Source organism: Centropristis striata, chromosome 4 (assembly GCF_030273125.1).
Source record: "Centropristis striata isolate RG_2023a ecotype Rhode Island chromosome 4, C.striata_1.0, whole genome shotgun sequence".
Taxonomy (NCBI): Eukaryota; Metazoa; Chordata; class Actinopteri; order Perciformes; family Serranidae; genus Centropristis; species Centropristis striata.
Window position 1 is genome coordinate 41,184,392 of NC_081520.1, and position 24,825 is coordinate 41,209,216.

The 24,825-nt window shown below is 37.3% G+C and overlaps 2 protein-coding genes across 2 annotated transcripts; one reads left to right on the forward strand and one right to left on the reverse strand.

The window, feature by feature from the left end:
- Window positions 1-887: 887 nt before the first annotated feature.
- qpctla (glutaminyl-peptide cyclotransferase-like a) lies at window positions 888-12,609 on the reverse strand. The gene is made up of 7 exons (XM_059330736.1): window positions 11,931-12,609; window positions 8,282-8,428; window positions 7,901-8,194; window positions 5,286-5,447; window positions 2,830-2,929; window positions 2,634-2,750; window positions 888-1,856 (listed from the first exon to the last, which is right to left on the reverse strand). Exons 1-7 carry the CDS (start codon window positions 12,159-12,161, stop codon window positions 1,711-1,713), a joined length of 1,197 nt encoding a protein of 398 aa, XP_059186719.1. The 5' UTR covers window positions 12,162-12,609; the 3' UTR covers window positions 888-1,710.
- Window positions 12,610-14,541: 1,932 nt separating this feature from the next.
- LOC131969633 (ribonucleoside-diphosphate reductase large subunit) lies at window positions 14,542-20,854 on the forward strand. The gene is made up of 4 exons (XM_059330733.1): window positions 14,542-14,703; window positions 16,463-18,444; window positions 20,164-20,352; window positions 20,437-20,854. Exons 1-4 carry the CDS (start codon window positions 14,685-14,687, stop codon window positions 20,629-20,631), a joined length of 2,385 nt encoding a protein of 794 aa, XP_059186716.1. The 5' UTR covers window positions 14,542-14,684; the 3' UTR covers window positions 20,632-20,854.
- The last annotated feature ends 3,971 nt before the right edge of the window (window positions 20,855-24,825 follow it).

The following is a 24,825-nucleotide window of genomic DNA, read 5'->3' on the forward strand; positions in this document are numbered from 1 at the left end:
TCTGTTTTCTGGTGTCAGTAATATAAATATAGAGAAATAGCTGAAACATGATTAATCAGATCATGGACCTCATGCAAATACATTTTCCGTAAAATAACTTCAAAGCAGTTAAATATACAATCCATTAGTGAAAAACTGCACATATCTCCTACATTTGTCTTTGTGCCAAAAAGAAAATTCAGAAGAGAAACTTGGTGAATGTGTCAAGTTCTCCATACTCGTACAAACTACTGAACCCATAAGAACCCAGTTATCCTTAAAGGATGTGTTCTATAAACACACCACATAAAACACATTTCTAATGGATTTTTTTTTTTAAATACTACCCCTAAATGTCAAATATCTGTGATGTGACATAAACGTTACAATGGGCGTTTATGGTATTTATGTTTATAATACTTCTTATTTTAAGATAAAAAAAAGAATTGACACATTTTCTGCTTACAGAGACACAAATTTGCCTTTTTCTTTTGCATCTCCACAAGATTTATCCAAATTGTGACATTAATCGTGCTGTTTAACAATAAATTATTTTTCAAATTAGTAACAAAATAATAAATTAATAATAAATAAAACCTTTTGCCTTTTTGTTTGCATCTCCATAACATATATCAAAATTGTTTAATTTAATTTGTTCAGGAAATATGGTCAGAACAAGTTAAATGTAATACAGGACACCCTGTTAACGGATTAGAATTGTTAAATGGGTTTAAACTTAGTTAAGGTGAAGCATAAAGCTGAATATGGAAGATTAAAAGTGTTTGTTACAAGGGTGTCACCATAGGTTCTTATGGGTTAAGAATAAACCTTGTTCCTTAGCCACCCTGATTACAAAAAACTGTGTAAAAGGTTAATAAACAGAATTAGTGCACACTAAAATAAATCTTTGTATTGTATTTAATTGAATGTAGGTCACAAATGTATCCATCTTTTTTAAAATCAGGGTTGTAAAATGGGTAAAATACACTGCTGAAAACTCCCTGCATGTTATATGTAGAGGTGATAGATATTTTTGAGCATTTTTCAGTGTTTTTTGAGAGAAACTGAATAAAAACTGAATAAAACCATTTGAACTTTATTGCAGACTTTTCACAACACCTTTGTCAAGGTGTAAATTAACATAATTAACATTTTTGGGGGGATTTTCACTCCAATAACATCAATACACTGTCATAAAATGTGTAATATAGCCGTATAATATGGCTATCATTGAATAACAGCAGGTTATAAGGCCGAGAGGCTCCTCAGTTATGTGAAGGTAAATAAATGTTCACAGATACGACCCAGTGTTCACAGCAGCTCCGAGGCCGTTATAAAGTCATTAGTGCATCTCAATCGTAATCATTTTTTTCACAGGAAAGAAAGAAAATAATTTAGAGTGATTTTGAATTCACATCTGTTTCTCTGGTACCATGATCCAAGAACTATTCATATTGATTAAGACTCCTCGTTTCCACCTCACATGTCCAGACATTAGGAGCCTCCATGGAGTGGTCGGTCCAGCAGGGGCAAGTCTTTGGTAAAGTTTGAGCTGGTCTCCCAAAAGTTTAGTTCATTTCACAAAGATTTTCTCTTGTGCATTTGACTCCAAGTCATGCTGGTCATTTAGCGATTATTTGTCATTATCAGTGTGACAAACGGCACAAGAACCTCCAGTACGGGGCTGTAAAGTGAGAACTTTCACCGTGAATATTTGTCAGAGTTTTGTGTTCAGAAGCCGAGATATTCTGCCAGAAACACGGCCATGATCTTAGTCAGGTTGACCACAGTGGGACGGTGCATGTTCTCCTCGGTGTCGTCCAGCGTGTGCCAGAACTGAGGGAACGGAGTCGCGATGACGTGAAGTACGGGGACGCCTGAATGAGCAGAAAGGAGGAAGGAGAGGTGAGTTAAAGATGGTGATGGTGGCTGAAAGCATGTGTTATGTTCTTACAATTAGGGCTGGGCGATACGGCCCTAAAAGAATATCAGGATATTTCAGGCTATTTTTGCGGTAACGATATTCTTGACGATATTAGGAAATACTTAAAAAGTATAGTATAGTCTGTAAAAATGTAGTGTGAAGTGCAAATCTCAACAGTTGCCAAATACAAAAACATTTACTCTTGACTCTTAAGTATAAGCAAATAATAAAACAAAAAAAACATTTAGGGGTTCCGGGGGCATATTTTAATGAAATTTTGTAAAGGAGAATAAAGGTTCTTGTATGTTTTATTTAAGGCATCTTATTTTGACAGTCTTCTTGTAAATTCTGTGGTGGATTCTCTTAACACACTGTGCTCTTATTTTGAAAGCTGCATGTGTTTAGCAACAGAGAGTAAGTAGCTTTTTGTGATTAAAACAACTTTAACCACTACATCAAGAAGTAAGAACGTTGCCAATATCATGATATGCATTTTTTTTTTTTAAAGATTATTTTTTTGGCATTTTACTGCTTTATTAGATAGTGATAGATAGAAAGGGGAAGACATGCAGCAAAGGGACCTCAGGCCGGATTCGAACCCGGGTCCGCTGCAGCAAGGACTCTGCATTTGCATTTGCATTTTTTTTAACCATAAAAAAAATATACCGATATTATTGTGAAGGATACGATATGGCAGACCCCTACTGACAATCCATCTTCAGTGTCTCACCTTTGTGGAGGAAGGGGATGTGGTCGTCCTGCACCGGTCCCAGGTACACGTCCTTCCTAAAGTAGGTCTGCTCCGAGGGGTGAGAGGTCAGGAGACCCTGTCGATGGAGTCTCTTCTCTGGGGAGAGGGAGACAGAGTTAGGGCTCACAGCAGAGAGAACATTTTATTTTAAATATTCATGTTCAGCCGGTCCTACCTGCAGCGATCAGACGGTCAAACCAGCGCGCCGTGTTATCAAAGTGATTCGCAATCAGAGGATCGGGACCGCCGAGCAGGTCGAGCAGCACGAAGAGGTCCTGGAGAGAAAGGGCACAGGCTAAATTCTACTGGTTTTTAATCAGTTTTTTACTATTTCCCACTAGACTGAGGCATTATCTCATATCTGCCCAATGGGGTAAATGAACGGTCACCCATAAAGTTGGAATCATTTTGTCTACAGCCACAATCCTCTGTTAATTGTGGTTTCATTTTTATTGTGGTATGTTTGGAAGAGATTGATTAATTAAGTTTTAAGAAGATAGACTCTTAATTTTTTATTTTTTATATTTTTATATATTTTTTTTTATTATTTTTATTTTTATTTTTTATTTTTTTAAATTTAATTTAATTTTTTTTTTTCCTGTCTGTTTTTGGTGTCTGTCTTGGCTGTTTGTAAGTGTTTGTATTATATGTTGAAAAATTTAAAATTAAATAAATACTTTAATTATAAAAAAAAAAAAAGAAGATAGACTCTTTATCTGTCAAGAATAAATCACATTGTCACAATTATTTAATGAAAAGAGGTTAAAAAAAAATCTTATTCCAACTTTATGAGCAATCGTGTGCAATGCATGCTATTTTCCTGGTTTCCACTTATTGCTGCTGTTTTATGGAAAAATAAAATATTGTTCCTTATCGCTGACATATACCAGACTGAAATAATAAAAAATCCCTTTGGTATTTGGTATAAAGAAAATAATAAAAAAATTCTGGCATTATGCAATCAAAAAGCAATTTAAAGGGGTAAAATTCAGAAAATTTACTAATATTTGAAAGTTATGATCAGATCAGATTCGGGTTAAAAGATTCAACTCTTCAATAACTTCAAAACTATTAATAAAACATCTTATGTCTATTTTTGGCGCAGATATTTTTGTCTCCTGAAGGCGTCAGATCGGACTTCTGTAACTTTTGTTAAATGTTCTGATGCAAATGTTGCAGATGTTAAAAAAACAGCAGAGATGCAGAGATCGTTTCTAGATTTTGGCTGTTTAATTTAAATTCAGAGCCATCCTAATGTCTCTACTATATTTAGCAGGAGGGTCGTCCCTCCAGACAGACCGCCTGCTGTTATTATTGAGTATAAAACAGGCTGTGTGTGTTTAGGCAGTCTGCTAAATTCAGCCTGCTCATAAATAATATAGAGCAGCGGGTCCCAAACTCTTTTAGCCGCGCACCCTCTTCTACATCCCCCACACCTTCAGAAAAAAAAATAAAAATGCAATAAGCTTTTTTATAGCCATATTTAAGGCGGCATGTTTAATCATGCTCAAATGACCAGAACACACATATAATAAAATAATCACGATCACAACAATGCGGTCTCACATTTGAATGAATCTGAAACACAGTTTCAATAATAATGCAACAAAGTTATGCACAAGCTTCTTTTAACCCTTTGATGCACAACATGAGTCTAAAATGAGTTTTTATGTTCTATATCTTTGCAATAAATTATTTTCATCATTCAGTTTTCCAGGTTTTCTTCAATTAGTTTGTTTTTTATCATCATAAACCCTAATTTTTATGTTTTATTTTATTAATTTTTTAATAAAATCCCTTTTTGTGTCACTACTCCTCTAATGCAGCTCCAATAAGGTTATTAACTGTTTTGTATTTTGGTTCTAGTGTAAACATCCCAGTCTCAGTAAACATATTCACCATGTGTTGCATGTTCAAATAGAAACACTGAATTATGAATGAAAAAAGTTGACAAAAAAACGAAAACTAAGGACATTTTCACTATCATTTTAGTTAGTTTTGTAACCACACAATACAGTTTCAGTTAGTTATCGTTTTAAATAAAAACTCTAGTTTTTATTTCAGTTAACGAAAATGTTTTTTCAATTCTAGTTTATTATGATTAATAAAGTTTTAAGAAGATAGACTCTTAATTTTTTTCAATTTTAATTTAATTTTAATTTTTAATTTTTAATTTTTTAAAATGTAATTAAAAAAAAAAATTCTGTCTGTTTTTGGTGTCTGTCTCGGCTGTTTGTAAGTGTTTTTATTATATGTTGAAAAATTAAAAATTAAATAAATACTTTAATTATATATAAAAAAAAGAAAAGAAGATAGACTCTTTATCTGTCAAGAATAAATCACATTGTCACAATTATTTAATGAAAAGAGGTTAAAAAAAAATCTTATTCCAACTTTATGACTTTATGACATTTCCACTATAATTTTAGTTAGTTTTGTAACCACACAATACAGTTTCAGTTAGTTATCGTTTTTTTAAAAACTCTAGTTTTTATTTTTATTTCAGTTAACGAAAATGTTTTTTCAATTCTAGTTTTCGTTATTTCGTTAACTATAATAACCTTGGTCCACGCACCACACTTTGGGAACCCCTGGTATAGAGTGTGTGTGGACCAGAGTGTGTGTGCTCACCACAGCCTGCAGCATGGTGGTGTGTGTGGCGCCTGCAGGGTGGGGCGTGTTGGCCATGCGCTCCGCCAGGTGACGGGAGCCGTACAGCGAGTCGGTGGCGGTCCACTCCTCAAACGACTCCTCGCCGTCAAAAAACACCAGCTGCAGAGACACTGGCAGTTTCTAGGAAGGAAACAAAGGAAGGAAGGGATTAAAATGCACTTTGTGAGAAGCAGCTGAGGCCAGTTTCTCTCTCTGCAGCGATGTCGCAGTGTGTTTTCATACGGTAACTAGATAAATCACGTCTCTGGAGGGGAACTGCTATTTACAGATGACTGCTGCAAAGAAAACAAGGAGCTGGAGTCAGCATTTTTATCTTACACTGCAGGGACAGAGTCAGAGGGAAAAAATAGAGTAGAAGAAGAAAAAAACAGAAGCTTCTCCTGTCAGCATCTTCTTTTCTCTGTCTTAGAAAATAGGAAACTAATCCATCAATCAGAATCAGAAAGATAGGATACTCATTATTTTTACATTGAACATGTGATTATCTATAGTCTATAGATGGATATAGATTTCAGATTTCAGATTTGACTTTATTAATCCCACAGTGGGGAAATTTCTTTGTTACAGCCACAAAGTTTCACACAATTAAGATAAAGATAAAAAATAAACAATCTAAGAAAAGACATTTAACAATATACAAATATACAATAATAATAATAGTAATAATATACTATATACAACTTAGTGCAAGAGTGGAGAAATGTGCAGAGTGCAGATTTATGCAAAAATGTTCAGGTTGTGTTGGTGTTGTACAGTCTTGTGGCAGCTGGAAAGAATGATTTGCGGAAGCGTCAGATTGCAAGAGAAATACAGGAAGAATTTCAAGCATTTAAAAGCACTTTATCTAAGATCCAAGCACTTTTTAAACTTGAAAATACAACATTTAAATTCAAGCGTTTTCATGGATACTTGCACCCGTAGAACCCTGAATATATGAAGTGTAATCGCTGCAAATAAGGACAGAACAGGACAGAAACATCGACTCCTGATGCTTGCAGAAGACACACAACACTCTGAAGGACTCGTTCCACCTGACAATCATCTGTCTGAACTGTTGCCTTCAGGGAAACAAACAGGTTCATCAGAACAAGCAGCACAAGATTCATGAACAGTTTCTATCACCAGACTCAACTCAGACCTGAAAACAAACTCACTGGTCCCACAGCACTGATCAGGGACATCCACATATATTTATATATTTACACTATTGTTTTAATGCATACAATGGCACTAAGTTGATGGTACAGTGAATGAATGACATGAATATACTAAGTGCTGAGACGATGAGAATGTATCTTTTCTATTTGCTATTTATTGAGATAGAATAGAATATATCTTTATTGTCTGTTCAACAGAGCAGAAATCTGTCTTTTGTCACGGCTATAAAAATTCATGCAAAACACACAACAATTACATGTTTTACTTGTTTTCTGTTGTTTTGTTTTGTTTTGTTTTGTTTTTCAACTGTAATTATGTATATATTGTGAAGCACATTGAGTCTGCCTTGTGCATGAAATGCGCTCTATAAATAAAGTTGAATTGAATTGAATTGAAGTGAGATAAAACAACAACACTTCAGTAAAACCACAACATCAATAAAAAGAATGACGTGGGGTACAGTGTTACCGGCCACTATTTAGTATTTAGTATAGCGACTGCAGATGGTAGAAATTACTTTTTATAAATGTTTTATGGGCCAGTGGGGTTCTGTATCTGATGAGATGATAAGAATGTATCTTGTTATTTACTATTTATTATGCTTTTTTTATGAGTCCAGTACGTGAGTGCATTGAATTTCGTTGTATTTCTGTGCAATGACAAATAAAAAATCTAAATCTAAAAATCTAAATCTCAATGTAAAGCAGCTGTTCTCAACCTTGGGGTCGGGACCCCAATTGGGGTCGCGAGATGATTTCTGGGGGTCGCCAAATCATTTTGGAAGTCAGCTCTGTCTCCACTGTGTTAAAGTGTTCATGTGTTAATGTGTTTGAGTCTTTTTGGTCACTTAATTTCTTTTTTTTGGTCATTTTGTGTGTTTTTTTGTCAATTTGTGTCTTTTTTGGTCATTTTGTGTCTTTTTTTATCATTTTGTGTCTTTTTTTGGTTATTTTGTGTCTTTTTTTTTATCATTTTGTGGTCCATTTGTGACTTTTTTGGTTATTTTGTTTCTTTTTTGGTCATTTTGTGTGTTTTTTGGTCATTTTGTGTGTTTTTTTGTCAATTTGTGTCTTTTTTGTTCATTTTGTGTCTTTTTTTTTTATCATTTTGTGGTCCATTTGTGACTTTTTTGGTTATTTTGTTTCTTTTTTGGTCATTTTGTGTCTTTTTACTAGTCATTTAGTGTCTTTTTTTGGTTATTTTGTTTCTTTTTTGGGTCATTTTGTGTCTTTTTTGGTCATTTTGTGTCTTTTTTGATCATTTTGTGTTCAATTTGTTTCTTTTTTGGGTGATCTGAACTGTGCATGTGAGATTGTGTTCAGTGAGCGGGGGTCGCGGACAACATGCATGTTAAATTGGGGGTCGCGACTCAAAAAGGTTGAGAACTACTGATCTAAAGAGTCCTGAGCACATACCTGCTGTTTGAAGGATCTGAGCTGGGCGTCCAGCGAGGTGACCAGCTCCAGGATCATGGCGCAGGGCACCGCCGAGTCACTGGCCCCCAGGAACACCTTCTCTGGGGCCCGGGGGTCCGGAGGCAGAGCCTTGGAGTCAAAATGGCAGGCCAGGAGCAGCCTGCGGGGGGCCGAGGGGTCCAGAGTGGCTACGATGTTGGTGAAGGTGACCTGGCCCCGAGGGGTGGAGGACTGGAAGGAGTCCAGGTCTACGGCCCAGCCGGCAGACAGGGAGGACAGGGAGGAGGTGATGTGCTGCAGCGGAGCAGAGAGAGGGAGGATTACCAGAGGAGCAGCGAGGGGGAGGGGCTGTAAACAGGTGAACTATTAATATAGACTCACCTGCTGGACCGCCAGGCTGCCTGGGGTCCCTGGGAGACGCTCTATGAGGAGGGGCCGCAGGTGAGTCTCCCACAGACGGGAACCATCCACCTGAGAGGCCAGACGGCGGATCTGAGCCGGAGAGCATTTACTGGGTTTATGGGACAACTGGAGGGACAGGAGGTAAGATTATTGATTAAAGAGCAAACAAAGGGATGTTTTCTGTTATCAAACAGTTAAACAGCAACAGCACCAAGAATTAATAGTAAGGATTTATCCTTTTTTGTCCTTTACAGCTGCTATTCTCAACCTTGGGGTCAATTTGTGTCTTTTTTGGTCATTTTGTTTCCTTTTTTTGGTAATATTGTGTCTTTTTTTTGTCATTTTGTGTCTTTTTGGTAATTTTGTATCATTTTCTGGGTAATTTTGTGTCTTTTTTTAGTCATTTTGTGTCTTTTTGGTAATTTTGTGTCTTTTTTGGGTAATTTTGTGTCTTTTTATTGTCATTTTGTGTCTTTTTTGTCATTTTGTTTCTTTTTTGGGTCATTTTGTGTCTTTTTGGTCATTTTGTATCATTTTTTTGGTAATTTTGTGTCTTTTTTTAGTCATTTTGTGTCTTTTTGGTAATATTCTTTCTTTTTTGGGTCATTTTGTATCTTTTTTTGTCATTTTGTGTCTTTTTTTGGTCATTTTGTTTCCTTTTTTTGGTAATGTTGTGTCTTTTTTTTTGTCATTTTGTGTCTTTTTAGTCATTTTGTTTCTTTTTTGGGTCATTTTGTGTCTTTTTTTGGTCATTTTGTGTCTTTTTTGTCATTTTGTGTCTTTTTAGTCATTTTGTTTCTTTTTTGGGTGATCTGAACTGTGCGTGTGAGATTGTGTTCAGTCTTTTTTTGGTCATTTTGTGGTCAATTTGTGTCTTTTTTGGTCATTTTGTTTCTTTTTTGGGTCATTTTGTGTCTTTTTTGATCATTCTCTGGTCAATTTGTGTCTTTTTTGGTCATTTTGTTTCCTTTTTTTGGTCATTTTGTTTCTTTTTTGGGTGATCTGAACTGTGCGTGTCAGATTCTATTCAGTGAGTGGCGGTCGAGGACAACATGCATGTTAAATTGGGGGTCGCGACTCAAAAAGGTTGAGAACTACTGCTTTCCAGCTGGTTGTGGTCCAGAGGAGGTTTTGTGGTGCTTAGCAGTACCTAAAAGTAATTTTAATTAGTGGAAGTTCGATTTATCTGTCGGACTGATTAATCGGCCCGATGCCTGCACTTAGAAAGCTGATTATTTATTTATTACTGTATTTTACTGAGCCAACACCAGTGAAGGCCACTACAACATTGTTTATTTTATTTCTTTAATTGAATCTTACAAGTTTTTGATTTCTATCAGAAACAAGGAGATGCTGTTTTCTGCTGATAAACGCTGTTGTTAAGTGCACAAAAGCTATTAATCTCTCCCATCTTTTAGTATAGTTTAGTTGTTTGATTACCTCGGGGCATTTACATAGTTGATAAAATATTTATTTAAATAACTGCTCTGCACATAGAGTCACAGATTTACTTAAGCAAACAGAGACAATGTAGACACTAACTGTGAAATAAAGGGTCATTTAAGTTCAGCAATGTTTTTTTGTAACTGATAAAATACAAGAAATCAGTAATAAAAACAACAGATATTGTCATTTTATATCAGCCATCAGCTAGATCACTCCTCTGATGCTTCTGGTTTTATTTCCCCCTAATAGAAGAAATAAAATTGTGCTGTGTTTTCATTATTGCATTTGTGAGACTAAAGTTATTTGAGGCCCATTTGTGATTTGGGACTATATAAATAGAACCCAATTAAAGTATGAGAGAACAGTGAAGTGATTAACGACATTAAAAAACAACACATCACTGTCGAAATAACGTTTTATGCAGTAAATTTATTTTGAAAATGAATACCCCATCATTTCCTAATTTTCAAGGCGATCTCTCTCTCTTCAATGAAGTAAAAATGTCATTTTAGGGATTTTTAAATGAGTAAATGTTAACTTTTTTTGTGAGAAAACCCACATTATTATTTATTATAATTTGCAATACTATGAATATTGTGAACCACACTGGTCATTTTGTCTACCTTTACATTTTAGCTTGTACTGTTTTATTGCTGTTTACTGCTTTTTTAAACTTCATTATATCTTGCTTTTTTTAAACTGATGCTTCCTGTTATTGCACTGCCCCCTTTGCTGCTCTAACCCTGTAGGACTAATAATGATATTTTATCTGATATCATATGCAGTAATCATGTCCCAAGGAGATCTTTAAAAAATAAAGTTTATTATCAGGAGACAAAGAAAAGCTGTATGAATATTTGGTAGTTTACTTAAAATATCACTTTGATGATAACTTGATTATTTTTCTGTCCATCAACTAAAAGTCAGGTCTTAATTTCAGCACTAGAAATTACTTTTTTATTTAGGTTTATTTTTAAATTGCACAGTTAGAATTACATAAAATGACAAAGATAACATATAGTGTAAAGTGCAGGGAGAGGCAAAAAACCCTGATTATTTAAAGCCTCCACCTAAAAGTTCATAGTTATAAGAAAGTAATAAAACTGATAATAGAAAACACATATGTATAACATCAACAAGTTATAATGACAATAACAAAAACAATAAAAATCAAAAATGAACATGTTATAAAAGTGTATTTGTGTGTGAATTAGAAATGTAAAACAGCAGTTAAATGAGCTTTTAGAAATCTTTTGAAACATTTTAAAAAGATTTACATTTAGACATTTACATTTAGTCATTTAGCAGACGCTTTTATCCAAAGCAACTTACAGGAAGAGTAAAAGCAAACAATCAAGGTATAGTGCAATAATAATTAGTGCATCAATAAATGCTAGTGACAATTCTTTGAGGAGGAGAATTATCGTGTGGTGCTAGATGGAGTCCTTTGCCAGATGGGAAAAGGTATTCCATGATTTGGTCCCATTAAATTGAACAATAAATTGACCTCTGCATGTAAGAAATCTTGGAGGATGAATATCTTAAGAGTGACACGTTGAATAAGAGTGAATCTGAGAATCAAATTTTAAATAAGTGTTAAAGTGGAGGATCATTGTCACTGATCTCTGGCTCTTTTCTGTCAAGTCAAGTCAAAGTTTATTTATAGAGCACATTTAAAAACAACCTCAGTTGCCCAAAGTGCTGTACAGTTATTAAAATAGAATAAATCATACACAACTGGGTATAAATAAAACCAATAAAAAGAATAAAATACTAAAAACAGTAAAAACAATAGAATAAAATAGTAATTAAAAACTCAATCCAAAACAGAGTTAGAGATACAAAAGACAAATAAAAGGGTAAAAAAGTAAAAAAGAAAGCCAAGGATTCTTGCCTAGCTGGGACTGAACGAAAAGGAGAATAAATATGTTTTTAATAACGTTTTAAAGTGCTCAACAGACTGTGCAGCTCTGGTTCTTTTCTGTATTAAACATAAACAAAGGAGAAGTCAGAAGTTCATATCTGGTTACTATGAAATGTTATAACACAGAAATCCAATGCAACAATGCAACACCATCTGGCTCCAGCTATTATATTTCAGTGCCATAAAGACTCCAGGTCCCACAGCAGACAGGTAAAGTTTTATTTTCTGTGTTGATGTGTGTGTGATCCCTCTCCTTACCCGGTCTCTGGTCAGGTCTGCGGCCGGCATGTGGTTCACGTGTCCATCGGAGATGTCGTTTGACAGGTAGACCCCCAGCACCACCGCCAGGACCAGGACCCCGAGGAGGCAGAGCAGCAGCACCCGGGCCCGGGGCATCCGCACCCGGTCCCAGCCGGGGAAAGAGCCGCCGGGGCCGCCGCCTCCGTTGCTCTGCTGCAGGGGCTTGTACCGCCGACTGGACCGGGACATGACTGCAGCGTCGAGTCCTAACAGCGACGTGTCCTAACCGGCTGGTGCAGCCTGTAGGAGGGAGATCCACACAGGAAGTGGAGGCTGAGCTGCAGCTGCACGGTTCTTACATTTGCAACAGTCTGTAGTCTTGTTTCAACATCCCTCCTTCTCTTTATAATCTCTCCTCTGTGGCCACAAGCTGCAGTTTCCCTCCAGCAACCCAGGTCTTTGAACGCATCATTGCCTGCTTTGATTAAACATTACAGTAATCTACACAGAAACATATTAACTCAGTCCATCTGCTGCACCAACTCGGTACTCTTTTGTTTTATACACTGAGATATTAATGAAGAAAACCTGCCAGAAGGAGCTGATGGAGCAAAACTTGTCAGAACTGTTCTGGTGCAGTAATCCATTAAAAATGTACAATTTTAAACGCCTTTTCGCTTCGGGACATCTTCATGATCTCTGGCCAAATGGTGAATCTTCTTTTAGGTATTTAATAGTAGTTGGCGAACAGCTTTGTGGTGCGATACCGCCACCTGCTGGGCGGGAGGAGGAACTACAGTAAATAGAATTAATTAAAGATAAAGTTTTATTTTTTAAAAAAAAGCCAAAACAAGCTATTGGTATATTTATATTTTGATTGTGGGTACATTTTATTTATACAAATTAAGTTTTTTTTGTTGCATTTAAAAATATTTTTAGGATCTTCTTTCAGTCCTTAAAAATGATGATTTCTTGCATTATATATTGATTGAATCCCTCAAAGTTAAACTTAATTTCAGTTATTATTATTATTATTATTATTATTATTATTATTTTATTATTATTATTATTATTATTACTAGTAGTTGTAGTAGTAGAAGTAGTAATAGTAGTTTTAATAACATGGGTGAAATTATTATATGATACATATATCATATTTATTATCACATGTTTTGTGGCATTTAGACATAATTGTAGGATAAGATAATAATAGGTTTATTATTAATTGTTTTATTATGGGTACATTTTACAAATGAATATATATATATATATATATATATATATATATATATATATATATATATATATTACTTTTCTCCAGGTTTTTGTGGCTTTTAAAAATAACTTTCAGTCCTTAAAATGAAAAAGAGGAGTGACTTAAGATTCTCTGAATTACTTGTGTTATATTAAACCCCTTAAGGTGAAATTTTAATTGATTTTTGATTGTATTTGTTTTTTATTATTATTTCTTCTTTTCCTTGTTAAATTAATGTGCTTGGAGTTTTTGTAAGATGTGCTTAACTCATAAAACAAATCATACAAATGTGTTTCTTTATATGTTTAATAAAGTTTTTTTTCATCATTCCAAAGTATAGACACAAGCAGCAGACACACAGCACATTCACTCAAGTTGCTACTGAAAGTGCAAATGTGAGTTATTTCTACTTTATGTGAGAAATTCAGTGTTATTCTATTTCATACGTGTACTCTCTTTCAGAGGCAAAACTGTATTTTTTTTTACACTACATTTATTTTAAAGCTTTAGTTTCTTTGCATTATCAGATTATTAATACAAAATATAATCAGCATATCATTCCAATGTATTATTTTAGCGCTATATAGTGTACAGTTTTATATAATAATTTTCTTTGATCCCTTCCAGAACTATGAATTTTAGAAAACAATCAGTCCAGTACATGAATCAGAGTGTATCAAAAGTGGTCACAGATCAAGTCACTGCTTAAAGAAGAAAACATCAGTTTCCCTCGAGCCAACTAAAAGAACTGTTTTACATTTAATGTCAAATGTATCTATCATAGGCCTATTTTTCATCCAGTAAACTGTCTGAAATAATTATAGGGCGTCACCCAGTCACAAGTTTCTCAATTTCTGTCTTACTGCACCAGGAACCTTTATTTAACTTATCATTTAGATGTTTTAAGATCTACAGAAAGCACAGTAGAAAACCATGTTTTTGTTTTTAAAATATGTTTTCCTTAAAACATTCAATCAAATCTTTGCATTAGTCTCCTATTTTGCTTTAAATTGCCGAGATATTTGATTATTGACTTTCGTGTGAGTGTATTTATCATATAATGTGTCAAAAAACTGATTTAATACATGCTCGTACCTAATCTGAGTAATAATTAGATATGGCAATCTTGCATCAGGTCAGAACAAAACAAAACATGTTATGTGACCTACTTCTGTCTCCCGCCAGATTTTCGTCCGCGAAAATAAACGGAAAAGGAAGCTGACGTTCCAAACTGCACTGATTGGTCCTCGTGCATGAAGGCCCGCGTTCTCTTGCTGCTGATTGGTCAAGACGCCTGTCCATCTTGTCTCTGAGCGGTGACGCCTTCCGTACAAATACTACGTTCGCGGGACTTTCAGGAGTCATTCGCGCTTTCTCTTCCTCCTCTCTCACTCTTCCTCTGAGTCTGGACGGAGTTCGGGTCCCGCCGCACTTTTCCGACACCGAGGAGAAGACTTGTTGTAGCAGGACAGCTGCTGTTTTTCTCTGGAGACGAGGAGCAGCAAACTTTACCCAGCATGCATGTTGTCAAGCGAGGTGAGCAGCTTATGGCTTCCAGGCCTCAGTTAGCTTCAGTGCTAACTCTGTCACTCATGTGGATTTACCAGTTTTTAAGATCTGCTGCATCTGTCTGGTTGATTAAATGTTGTGACTTACTTACACTACCTGATCTTAAACCTTATGCTGGAGTCGGTGAAGCAGCGTGGAGCTGTTAGCTAACTTTAGCTAGTAGCATATGTCAGATAACCTAGTTAAGACAGCAGGTTCAGCCACTGACAGCCAGTTATTGAGCTAATTAACTTAAACAGCTCCGGGTTAATTAACATGTTGATTAAGGAGATTCAGATTGGTTATTAGATGGTCACACAACGTAACGTTGAGTAATATAAATGTGATTTTTGAGCCCTTTTGATGCAGGTGATTAGTGCTGGAAGCCTTTGTCACAGTTGGCGCCAAAAGATGACGTTATTAAGGCGCAAGTTACTTAAAGACCTCCGGGAGGTTTTATTTAGAGACAGAGATGTTAGTATAATTGTTCAGGTTGTCGGCCAGAGAAAGAAAAAGCTTGGTTTTTACCCTTATATTTGACTTTTGGTGTCAAATAGCAGCAGGCGTTACGATATGGTCTTTGTTCTAGTGTTGGTCCAACCTGCGTAGTTATGTGCTCTGGTTGGGTTGTGATATTAAAGTGTATTTAACATAAAAATATCACTGCACACGTGTCTGTGATTAAAGCCAAATTATTTCCCCCCAAAAAGTTAATTATTTGAGATGGCTCTTGACATGTTGCAACTAACGATTTTTTATTTAAACGATTAATTGATTAGTAGTTTGGTCAATAAAATATTGAATAATATCAGTGTTTCCCAAACAAGAAGATGACGTCCTCAAATCTCTTTTTTTTTTTTTTGGTCCACAAACCAAAGAGATATTCAATTTAAATTTGGACTTAATGTCTTTTAAAAAACTGCTCAAACCAATTAATTATTCGATTATCAAAATAGTTGACGATTCATTTTCATAATCGATTATTGTGCGATTAATTGAATAATTAGTACAGCTCTAGTTTCAACTCATTTAAGTGTTTTTTTTTTCTTTAGTCTACTTCCTAAGTTTAAGGGTGAACTAAATCATTAAAAAAACAATTTAAGACCACAGTAGGTGTTGGTAGAATGTAACTAATTACATTTTCTGAAGTAATTCAATACATTTTGTTTTATACTTTACTTCGTCTTCGATGAAATATTTGTAATACTTTTTACTACACTACATTTATTTAGCAGTTTTTGTTGCTTTGCAATTTTTTTTTATCACACATCGTAAAAAAATATTATGGTGTACTAAAGGTGAAACTACCCAGCAGATTATCAAATAATTAGCATCAGTTCCACCATTATCAGCTCCAACAATAATGTGCCGTACATATTATTACACCACTAATTATAATATAAGATTCTGAAATTGATAATTTTGTATCACAAGTAACTTTACTTTTGTTACTCTATGTATTAATAAATTTGTAAATTTAGGAATTTAACTTGGTGGGAAAAAATGTACAATTTTTATATTAGTTTTAGAAGCTATTTTCTTTTCTATCAAAACAATGTTTCACCTATGTAAAATTAAGAAGTGTATTAATATTTATATGAAATTATATTTATCAGCTCTAAATGTTTTGTTTCATTTCATCAAGATAATTTATGAAAAGTCCAGTTTGACAGAAGTTTTTTTTCACAGCATGATCTTTGATGATGTTGATTTTTGATCGTTGATTCATATTTTTGTCTGTTTTCAGATGGACGCCAGGAGCGCGTCATGTTCGATAAAATCACTTCTCGCATCCAGAAGCTGTGCTACGGACTGAACTCCGACTTTGTGGACCCGGCCCAGATCACCATGAAGGTGATCCAGGGTCTGTACAGCGGCGTCACCACCGTGGAGCTCGACACGCTGGCGGCCGAGATCGCCGCCACGCTCACGACCAAACACCCCGACTACGCCATCCTCGCCGCACGCATCGCCGTCTCCAACCTGCACAAAGAGACCAAGAAGGTGTTCAGCGACGTGATGGAGGACCTGTACAACTACGTCAACCCGCTGAACAAGCGCCACTCTCCCATGATCTCCAAGGAGACGCTCGACCTCGTTCTCGCCAACAAAGACCGCCTCAACTCGGCGATCATATTCGACAGAGATTTCTCCTACAACTTCTTCGGCTTCAAGACTCTGGAGCGCTCCTACCTGCTGAAGATTAACGGCAAAGTGGCCGAGCGGCCGCAGCACATGCTCATGAGAGTTTCTGTCGGGATCCACAAAACGGATATCGACGCCGCCATCGAGACGTACAACCTGCTGTCAGAGAAGTGGTTCACCCACGCCTCCCCGACGCTCTTCAACGCAGGAACCAACCGGCCCCAGCTGTCCAGCTGCTTCCTGCTCGCCATGAAGGACGACAGCATCGAAGGGATTTACGACACGCTGAAGCAATGCGCCCTCATCTCCAAGTCAGCCGGAGGGATCGGCGTGGCGGTCAGCTGCATCAGGTCAACGGGGAGCTACATCGCCGGCACCAACGGCAACTCAAACGGGCTCGTCCCCATGCTGAGAGTTTACAACAACACGGCACGTTATGTGGACCAGGGCGGCAACAAGAGGCCCGGAGCCTTCGCCATGTACCTGGAGCCCTGGCACTTTGACGTGTTCGACTTCCTGGAGCTGAAGAAGAACACGGGGAAGGAGGAGCAGAGAGCCAGAGACCTGTTCTACGCCCTGTGGATCCCCGACCTGTTCATGAAGAGAGTGGAGAGCAACCAGGACTGGTCCCTGATGTGTCCCAATGAGTGTCCCGGGCTGGACGAGTGCTGGGGGGAGGAGTTCGAGAAGCTCTACACCTCCTACGAGAAGGAGGGGCGGGTGAAGCGTGTGGTGAAGGCTCAGCAGCTGTGGCACGCCATCATCGAGTCCCAGACGGAAACCGGCACGCCGTACATGCTTTACAAGGACGCCTGCAACAGGAAGAGCAACCATCAGAACCTGGGCACCATCAAGTCCAGCAACCTCTGCACGGAGATCGTTGAATACACGAGTGGCGACGAGGTGGCCGTGTGTAATCTGGCCTCCATCGCGCTCAACATGTACGTCACCCCCGAGCGGACTTTTGACTTTAAGAAACTAGCTGCTGTGACCAAAGTCATCGTGAAAAACTTGAACAAGATCATCGAGATCAACTACTATCCAGTGCCAGAAGCGGAGAAGTCCAACAAGCGCCACAGGCCGATTGGAATCGGCGTCCAGGGTTTGGCGGACGCCTTCATCCTGATGCGTTTCCCGTTTGAAAGCCCCGAGGCTCAGCTGCTCAACATCCAGATCTTTGAGACCATCTACTACGCCGCCCTGGAGGCCAGCTGCGACCTGGCCGCCGAGCTCGGCGCCTACGAGACGTACGAGGGCTGTCCCGTCAGCAAAGGCGTCCTGCAGTACGACATGTGGGAGAAGACGCCCACCGACCTCCACGACTGGAAGCTGCTGAAGGAGAAGATCGCCAAGCACGGCGTGAGGAACAGCCTGCTGCTGGCCCCCATGCCCACCGCCTCCACCGCTCAGATCCTGGGCAACAACGAGTCCATCGAGGCCTACACCAGCAACATCTACACCCGCAGGGTTCTCTCCGGAGAGTTCCAGATCGTCAACCCTCACCTGCTCAAAGACCTGACGGAGCGAGGGCTGTGGAGCGAGGAGATGAAGAACCAGCTGATCGCTCAGAACGGATCCATTCAGGTAAACGACATCATCTCCAGATCCTCATCATCATCATAGGAAACATTTAATATCGTCAAGATGCTGATTTCATTATTACATTTGTATAGAATCATCACTGACTAATTGAAAGGGAATAAACCTGCAATCATTTCAATTTATGACTTATAGATAGATACTTTATTTATCCCAAGCTGGGAAATTACAGTGTAGCAGCAGCATTACACACAGACAATAACAATACAATTAAATAAAAAGAACAACCTAGGCATACTTCAACCAATGAAATATAAAAATACAATAAAAAACTAGGACTGCGCGCAGTACTGAACGGGCCCTCGCAGTACACGCGTGTCGGGGCATGCTGCCGTCGGGGTTTGTGCGTTACAGGGGCCAGTCTATACCACCCCTATGAATTTCATTGCCTTAAGTGTTATGGTCTGGGCACATTGGCACTTATTAAATTAAACTGCCGCCAGAGCACCATCTAGGGGCCGATCAATAAAATCTTCAAGGGTTATCCTCAGGAGAGCATTGACAATAAGTTTACCAAATTTGGTGTTAATCCGACCAACCAATGTGGAGATATAAAATACATCAATTTAAAGAGCGCCACCTAGTGGTCATCGCCCAAAATTTTGCACAGAGCCTCAGGGGCTCATGGGGAAGTAGGAACCTGAGTTTCATGTCATTCAGACACACCAATGTGGAGATATGCAACACTTTGTGTTTTGTGTTGAAAATAGCGCCACCTGCAGGAAGTTATTATGTAATAAGTTGAGTATTCTTTGGGTAATCAAAATTCTTTTAATAACTTTTTGTCATGAGGGTCCATAGATGCTGTGTGCAAAGTTTGGTGCAAAACGATGAAATTGCCTAGGAGGAGTTCGAAAAAGTAGGTTTGCGACATTTCGCGAATTTGCGAAAAAAAACGGTAGGCGAAAATGGGAGTGGCCTATATCACGAGATTCAGCACAACTCAGTGAACGCGTGGATATAAGTTTTTTGAATGTGTGATAAAGTATGTGGAAGTTATTAGCCTAAACGCACTTTCCTTTATTATAGCGCCACCTAGTGGTGAAAATTCAGGATGACAATAGATTATAAAATTTTTCACCATGTCTGACTTATATTTAAAGTTTCATGAGTTTTGGGGTATGTTCAGGCAGTGAAATATGCGATCATTTGGGAAGAAGAATAATAAAAATAAAAATAATAAATAAACATTCGAAATACAATAGGGACCTCGCAGGTCGTTGCCTGCTCGGGCCCTAATAAAGTGTCTAAAGAAGGAGTAGGTATTAAGGAGTAGAATAGAATTCCAGTGCAGAATAAATATGAATATACAGTATAAAAATGTTGGTGCTATGAAACAAATAAGGTGCAATGAACAATTAGATCAAATTACTTGATGAATTCAGCTTCTCAGGTGTGACGATTTCCTGCTTCTTTGTCATATTACAGTATTTTCTTAAATTGTTGTGCGTCCGTCAAAAAAAAAAAAAAAACTTTATTTTTTTAATCAAAAGACAGGAGCAGCAAATTTTCACATTTTAGAACCTGGAACTAGCTGATGTTTGGTATATTTGCATGAAAAATGATGCGACTTTCCAACAACAGAGCTTCTGTCTAGTTTCCTGTGATTGTTTATTGAACTTGGTAACCGTGGCGATGACCTAAATGTTTTTGATGTCTGCTCTGACGCTGGCGGTAAATATAATCCATTCTCTGTTTCAACAGAACATTGAGGAGATTCCAGACGATCTGAAGAAGCTCTATAAAACCGTCTGGGAAATCTCCCAGAAGACCATCCTGAAGATGGCGGCCGACCGCGGCGCCTTCATCGACCAGAGCCAGTCACTGAACATCCACATCGCAGAGCCCAACTACGGCAAACTGACCAGCATGCACTTCTTCGGCTGGAAACAGGTGAGTGAGAACAGACGCACAAAGAAAGAAGTTGTAACCACGAAGGAAACGGCGTGACTTTAACTCGTCTTCCTCTCGCCGCAGGGTCTGAAGACGGGCATGTACTACCTGAGGACGAAGCCCGCCGCCAACCCCATCCAGTTCACCCTGAACAAGGAGAAGCTGAAGGAGGCGCAGGAGCCGGTTAAAGCCACAGAGGAGGAGGTGAAAGAGCGCAACATGGCGGCCATGGTGTGTTCTCTGGAGAACCGAGACGATTGCCTCATGTGTGGATCCTGAACACGGAGAACCTCGTCTAAACGCTCCTGCTGTGACTTGATCTGCAAGAATAACAAAACTTGAGCATTTTTCATTAACAGCACTGTCATGACTGTATAAAATTAATTTTATTAAAGAGAAGTGTTCTGTCAATCCACTTATGTCAAATATAAATGCTACAAAATGTATTTTATGTTGGAATTAAAATAACTTTGTTATAAAAATAAATGTTTTCTACATGCAAGTTGTTTACTCGTGTTTGTGTGAGCTGGAAAAAATGTTTTTATTTGCTATAACAGACAACATTCAGGAAGAGGATTTCTTTTTAAACAAAGTATCAGTCACAATTGTAAAGGTCTGACCAAGAGTCCAAAACCAAAAATGTCCTTTAATCTGGAGCAAGGGAAGCTGCAAATATTAATCCTTTGAACAGGGAAAATACTTTACAGATTAGCTGAGAATGACTAAAATATATTTTCCTTTTTAAAGCGTTTCAGTTTACAGTTAAAATATTTTTAACCTGTCTAAAGTCAAAGCTCTTCATTGATCCCCAGCAAATTTAAAGTATTAACTGAGTTCTCAAGCAAAAGTGCCAAAAATACTGATTCAGTCTTTTAAAATCTAAGTATTTGCTGGTTTTCTTGGTTTTACAGTAAAATACAATAAACTAGGGGGTCACAATTTCAGTTATGAATTTAAAATGGCAAAATAAAAGCAGGACCAGTGAGTCATTCCCCCTGGCTTTAATGTCCTACATTACCCCCCAAAAATGTAATTTTCATTTGGACTTCAACCTTTTTAGGAATATAAACCTGCTCACAAGCTTTGAGTTAAGGCCAGCTAAAGCAAAATTATAAGGAATATCAAAACTCTGAAACATAACATTTTCCACCCGAACAAGTTTAGACTGTCTCAATTTGTAGGAGTGAAAAAACAGATTTGAGAACAATTCAAAATGACAGAAAATTGATCTTGACACAAACTACAGTCCCTCAGCAAAACACCCACCAACTGTGAAATATCTTTTGTTTTTGTTTCTTCTTTCTTTTCCTTAATGAAACAATTCATTGAATAAGCAAACAATTAAAAATGAATATCTTATTTACTTATTCTTTTGGCATTGCCTCTTGTAAAAAATGCATAAATGTGGCAGAATGAATTGAATATGTGATGAAGCTGTTAATATTTGTAATTTCATAACCTGCAATAAAGTAATAAAAAAAAACAACTGAAATATCTACATAAAATTGTCTAACATTTAAAAAATGCTCAAAACCAAACCATGTTCTGATAATTATTTTTAATATATTTTTTTATAAAATAATGAAAACATAATTTACACTTTTAAATGTACAAGTTATTACAACCCAAAGAAAAACAATGTCCAACCAAACGTTTGTCTCTATGCGTCGCGTACCTCCGCCACACGCAGAACGCAGCGACGCACAAACGGGAAAAGATGCCAGAAAGTAGAAAAAAAACAAAAAAACAACGAGGAATCATACAAATCAGTTTTGTACAGAGATCAGAAGTAAAACGGCATACACAAATAAAAACACAGTACCCTCTCATCTTCACTATTGTCTGCAACAGTGGGAATGTGTTAAAAAATAAATTATCAAAATATTTAACATCTAAAAAAACAAACCTAGTTATACAATATTACCATTAACCATAATGCATTATTGATTTGTTCAACAGGGATCGTTGTGTATGCTATAAATAGCTTAAAATTATACATAACATTAAACTTTATATCATAAAAAAAAGAAACCATGCCCCTTTTACATAAGCAAACAGATACTAAAGTCACAGCTACACCTGCGAAGCTGCATGAATGAAAGAGGAACAGGAGTGTCGCTTTCATTAAAAAAAAGGAAATAACAAGCTTTTACTGAGGAGAAAACTCATTATAGCCAGCATTCGTTTACGAGGAACTGCAAAAAAGTAGTATTTCTGGACCCAAACAAAAAGGTCCTAGTAGATATAAACGTTATCAAAGTTACACAGCCGGCAGAAAGCAGGTGGAGGTGTGACAGCAGCAGGAAGTGGCAGTTTTCTGTCCCGCTCAGAGTCAGACGACACCTGTTTCCTCTCATGTCAGGGGAAGAAAGGAGGATTTCTAAAAGTAGGAGTGAGCGATGTGGGGAACATCTTTTATCACAGCAGGTTTCATTTTATAGGAAGGTTTCAATGTAGTTGACTTTGTGGCAAATCAATCAAGAAACTACTGATATTTGTCTGCGTTTTAAGCCTCGGGAGATATTCTGGCTGTTAATGATCCATCAAATCATTTGGGGGGTTAAATAAAATAATGTTATTGATGGTTTAACTAGTTATGAAATAGATAATTCAAATGTTAAATACACGTTTTCTTGCTTTTGTAAAGACCGTTTAAAATTTAGAACTAATAAAATAAAATAATATTTTCCTTATTCAATAAACCTTCCTCATTCTTTTACCTGTTTTGGTAAAGTATCTCTAAACTATAGGGGGAATTTCGTCATCCATTAACAAAACTGAAAAAAAGGGGGGGAAAAAGGTAATTAAAAAGAAACTAAATTACCTTAATCATTCAATTACTAATGCGTAAATATACTTTTTTATGTGAATTTGGTGACCGGACATAGAAAACATCTGGTTTCCTGTACGGATCGGGTCGTGGCAGAAACTTCCTGGAGTGATCGCAAATCTGGTATTGAAACCTCCAGTATAGCGTCAGCAAATATGCAAACAAATTTGGACAACTCCGAACTCCTTAGTTCTGTTTATACTGTCCTCCTGGAGGATGCATTACACACTTCGTATGTGCAGTCAAAGTCTGCACAAAGCACAGATACGTCATATCGACTCTAGCAGAAACAGGGAATCCCAGCTGGATAGTATAAACAACACTACTGCTGTCTGTGCAGGGTCCAACTGGAATTATAAAGACCCAGTTACAGTGGCGGTTCTACACAGGGCCCCTGTGTCAAATTAAAAATAAAATAATCAATTCATAACGATGAACGACGGAACAATTCTTACCAATTTTTTGTACACAAAAGGAACCCAGAATGTGTACATTGGATAATAGTTTAATTGTGCAATAAAAGCTTGTGAATATATAAAGAAGATAATTCTCACTGTTCTGCAAATAAAAATTTAAAAAAATAATTGCGCAGTAATTGATACAATGTATTTGTATCTTCCAAATATACTTAATTAAGATTTTTAAATTAGCTAAAATAAAGGGTTTGAATACTTAAATATCATCTTTGCCGTTTTTTTTTATTGTGCCCCTCTGATTAAAAACTGGCCCCACAGTAAAACTGGTCTAGAACCGCCACTGCCCAGTTGTGTCCTCCACACAGAGAACCTTTAGATCTTTAATTCCCCCAAACTACCGAGGACAGTGTATGGTAAAGTCCCGGCTACAGTTTGGTTTAATAGAAGAATCTGAACCCTCCATGTGATTAATTAGAGTATATTGGATGTGCAGACAGTTGAAAACCAGCTGCATGAGTCTGATGGTGAGCTGCATGAATCAAGCATAATGAGGCTTTAGTGTGACACCTTAATTGTCCGTCAATCCCTTTTAACAAAGTATTAAATCATACAAATTCAATATTGCCACAAAATCGCCCTGCTAATCAATTTGCATCTTGGTCTATAATGACCCGACACAGCCAGAAATATTAAACTACAGCGGTATAAACAGTTTGATAAAGCACAAATGTCTATTATTGTCTCAGGCTTCAGTGCGTCACATCGCCCACTCCTAACTGATGGTTTAGTGTCTTTAACAGCATCTAGAGGAACCTGAGTGCGTTAGGATTTAAAATTCAACAGTTCCAGTCAGACCAGGGAAGAAGGAGAAGGTTCCTGATGAGAGACGTAGCTGTCCATCATTTAGTAGAGTTTCATCATCAGCAATATCTAAACGGACGCAGGAAGGTTAAGAGGCGTCCTCTGCAGGGACGCACTGTCCGTTTAGTACCAGTGTCCAAAAACACACACCTTATTTCTGTATGAAAAATAGATATAGTAGACAATATCGTTAAGCAAGCTGAGCAGTATAAATAGTGTCTGTTGTGTTCATTTGGGTTATCACAGAACACGGGGACTCACACACACACACACACAAACAAACAAACAGACAGACTGGTTCTGATACGAAGGAGCTTCAGTGTTGAGTGAGTTTCATGTACAGTAAAAGTTTTCTGTATTCTGATT

Excerpts from the sequence above, each read along its gene's own strand:
- qpctla (XM_059330736.1), bottom strand. The coding sequence starts at position 12,161 with ATGTCCCGGTCCAGTCGGCGGTACAAGCCCCTGCAGCAGAGCAACGGA. Across the intron at positions 8,195-8,281 it reads GCAGCCTGGCGGTCCAGCAG|CACATCACCTCCTCCCTGTC; the intron begins GTGAGTCTATAT and ends GCTCCGCTGCAG. Across the intron at positions 2,751-2,829 it reads TGACCGTCTGATCGCTGCAG|AGAAGAGACTCCATCGACAG; the intron begins GTAGGACCGGCT and ends CCCTCTCCCCAG.
- LOC131969633 (XM_059330733.1), top strand. Across the intron at positions 18,445-20,163 it reads CTCAGAACGGATCCATTCAG|AACATTGAGGAGATTCCAGA; the intron begins GTAAACGACATC and ends CTGTTTCAACAG. Across the intron at positions 20,353-20,436 it reads ACTTCTTCGGCTGGAAACAG|GGTCTGAAGACGGGCATGTA; the intron begins GTGAGTGAGAAC and ends CTCTCGCCGCAG.